The 3,305-nt window shown below is 34.0% G+C and overlaps 1 protein-coding gene across 1 annotated transcript in view; it reads right to left on the reverse strand.

Annotated features, from left to right (window-relative positions):
* The window catches only part of LOC102595974 (uncharacterized), an 8,436-nt gene extending 6,316 nt beyond the window's left edge, over positions 1-2,120 (reverse strand). Inside the window, exon 1 of the mRNA XM_006345159.2 lies at positions 1,680-2,120. Within this exon, the coding sequence (XP_006345221.1) occupies positions 1,680-1,889 (210 nt within the window). The 5' untranslated portion in view covers positions 1,890-2,120. The remainder of the gene's footprint in view (positions 1-1,679) is intronic.
* Between the last annotated feature and the right edge of the window lie 1,185 nt (positions 2,121-3,305).

A 3,305-nucleotide genomic window follows, 5' to 3' on the forward strand; every position in this document is an offset into this window, starting at 1 on the left:
CCTATGCCCAAAATCCCTAAGACACACCTAACCTTTACTAAGGTCCTATTACCCCCTCGAACTTAGTTTATATATAATTTTCTACCCCTTTTCGGCCTACGTGGCACTATCCTTGAAAAAATTGTCAACACACGCTGGGCCCACAAGATGGTGCCACGTAGGCCGAAATGGGGTAGAAAATTATATATAAAATAAGTTCGGGGGGGTAATAGGACCTTAGTAAAGATTAGGTGTGTCTCAGGGATTTTGGGCATAGACTAGGGGGTACTTATGCATTTTCCCTAGATGATTAGGTGTTGTTCGCGGAGAACCATATCTTTTGTAAGGTTTTCTAATTTTTGGTATACTACTTGAGTACACTCATTGTTTTGTCCCTGCTTCAGTAAATTATTACTTTATATAAAAAAATTGTGTGAGTTTAGTCTGTTCCTTCAATAATCTTCTACTTTTATCTAAAGATGTTCTTTTACTTGATTACAGGAGACTCGATATATATCACTGCTTCAAAATAGTTAAGTATTTGCAAAGCCTGTCTTCCCTTTTTCATTTACTCATTTTTATTTGTAAACTCAAAGTTACAGGCCAGAAGAGGAACTTAATGACGTATATAAGTTGTTGAAATCACAGAACATATCAAACAAAAGGGCTTCAATTCATATACTAAAAATCTAACTAAAAGCTAGCTAACTCTCCTGCTCCCTTTCCCTCTTCCTCCATTGAAGGAGACTTGTGGAGAAAGCGCAGTTAATCAATCAACTTATCAGCCCGGTTCAAAGTCTAGGAGAATATGTTAGCCTCACAAATGAAAGCACAAGTTCCTACAGTGTAAAGTGATAGATCTCCATGAGTCTAACTTAAAACAATAAGCAGCAGACGGAAGACAATCTTAAAATTAATTATGCTGGTTGCATGCCATGAGAAGTCAACAAGAAGTTCAACACCAAAAGGATAAAAAGAATCATAAAATAGGACTTCAAACAGCTAAAAATAGGAAAATCTTCATCCAGCGAATTCAATTACAAAACCACCATAATCCTCAACAAGGACGTACACGAAGTTACCCCTCTAGTTACAGTGTTACACACCTCGTCTAGTTTAAGCAAAAGTTGTGCCGGAAATTAGCATCAGCTAAGTCATTAATTAAAACCACATTCCACTAGTTCCCACTTACAACATCATAAGAAATACATCAACAAACCAACCAAATCACTCAAAAGGTACTCTCCCACATCCCAAAATAACTAAACGAAGGATGCAGTAAGCATTTTTCCCAACAGAGCTTCTCCAAAGTACTAACTTTTATTTTTCTATAAAGACAAGTTCAAAACTTGCTTCTTTTTTATAATGCCAGCTTGCACGCACCTAGATTGATTCCACCGGTACCTGCTACCTCCAACTATCAGCACAGGTACCAAATAACTCACAAGTCCAATACTTTTTTGAAAACATTGCTTGTCAAGTACAATCAGAATGAAGGATTTTTACATTGCGATGATGTTAAGGCAAACCTTCTCAATTGCTTTACTCTTGCAATATCAAAAGCCAAAAATAGAAAAATCAAGCTTGTCCAATACCTTTTCCCCAACAAAATATATAATTTTACAACGAAAAATCTCATAAACAATATGAAACTCTAAACAATTGATTGAAACAATTAAAAAAAGAAGAACGAAGTAAACCTGCTTGTCCATGTCAGAGAAAAGCATGAGAAGATAATCGAGTGCCGACGATGCAATCGAATTACCAGAGAAAACACGATCGGAATCAGAATTAGACCTCGCCGGAGAAAAAGTACGGCGAATCCTCTTCGAAACCGGCGTTGGCGCAGACGACGACGACTGAAAATCCTCAAACAAATTCGATCTCTTCCCGCACACTATAGCAGACATGATGTGCCGGAAAAAAAATCCTCTTTCAGATTTCTCCGATCAAAAGTTCCTCTTTTCCCGTTCCGATCATGCAGATTTATAAATTCAAAAAAAAAACTTAAAAAATAAAAAATTAATTAAAAAATAATATGGTCGAATTGCTAAATTTTCTATGAATCTATAAATAATATTTCGTTAATAAAAAAGAAAAAATATATTTTTTTCTCTTAAATTCTCTCTCTTCACGAGAGAGAGACTCAGCTTCTTCAACTCTGTAAAAATGGAGATTGAACATTTTGAACAATGGTGTAACAGAGGATAAACTGACGGGGAGTTTACGAGTGTTAAACGACGGACTAATAAGAAAATGACAAGTGTCAAAGTGATTATTTTAGGATAAAGTGGATTAAAGTGTAATTTTGTTGATGGGTATGAGGCTGAGAGAATATATGTTATCTCCAGAGTATTTTGGAAATAATTTTTTTACCTTCGAGAGATAGAGGTTAGAGTTGTGTATACTTTACATTCATTGGATCCTATTTTTTAGGATTTTACGGGTATGTTATTGTTGTTATTAGTACCTCACCTTGCATTAAAAGGTTGTTTTTAATAGAGGTTTTAGTTACTCGAAGAAAACATATTAAATTGGGTATGAAAAAGGAAATAAGTCATGCATGTTAAATAATGAAGAAAAAACATTAGCAATAACAAATATTGCGATAATCTTTACAATTTACATTGATTGTGTATCTATGTTAAATCCAATCAATCAAATATAATGATTTAAAGCTAGCAATTTTCATGTAAACATATATATACACACAAACATAGAATATGAACTGTGATTTTATTATTTAGAACAAAAACAGCAAAAAAGAGAAGCCTTATAGACAAATGTAAACTATGGACAAGAAAAATGGACGAATGAAATGGTAATAGGAAGTAATTTCCACTTCGAGCCATTGAGAATGAAATATATTTTATTGGGAGCGTTGTCTTTAGAGAAATGAATTTCATAATGCGCAACTTTGGATCTAATCAGTCATTAGGTGGGAAAAATGAATGAAAATAGGAAGTGATATTGGCGCGGCTCAATCTGAGATCGTTCTTTACGAAAACTAGCATAAATTCGTCTTCGGATTGAACCTCACCAACATCGCTTCTTCCATTTTTACCCCATCAGATTTCTGTTTTGATCACTTTTACTCCAAGGACTTCAATTACACTACAATTAGCAAGAACAAATAAAGACATCTTAATTAGATGACAAATTGGATTAACAGTAGGTAATAACCTTAGAAAATTGTTTAATAAGAAAAAAAAAACTCTCCCTTTATTCAAGATTTTATTAAAGGAGGACAATTCAAACTAGGATTTTAATTTTTCAGAGATAACAAATGAATCGAATTCAAATAGAACCTCGAGAGGCTAGTCAAA

The sequence above is a fragment of the Solanum tuberosum genome, unplaced genomic scaffold (genome assembly GCF_000226075.1).
Source record: "Solanum tuberosum cultivar DM 1-3 516 R44 unplaced genomic scaffold, SolTub_3.0 scf00063, whole genome shotgun sequence".
Lineage (NCBI taxonomy): Eukaryota > Viridiplantae > Streptophyta > Magnoliopsida > Solanales > Solanaceae > Solanum > Solanum tuberosum.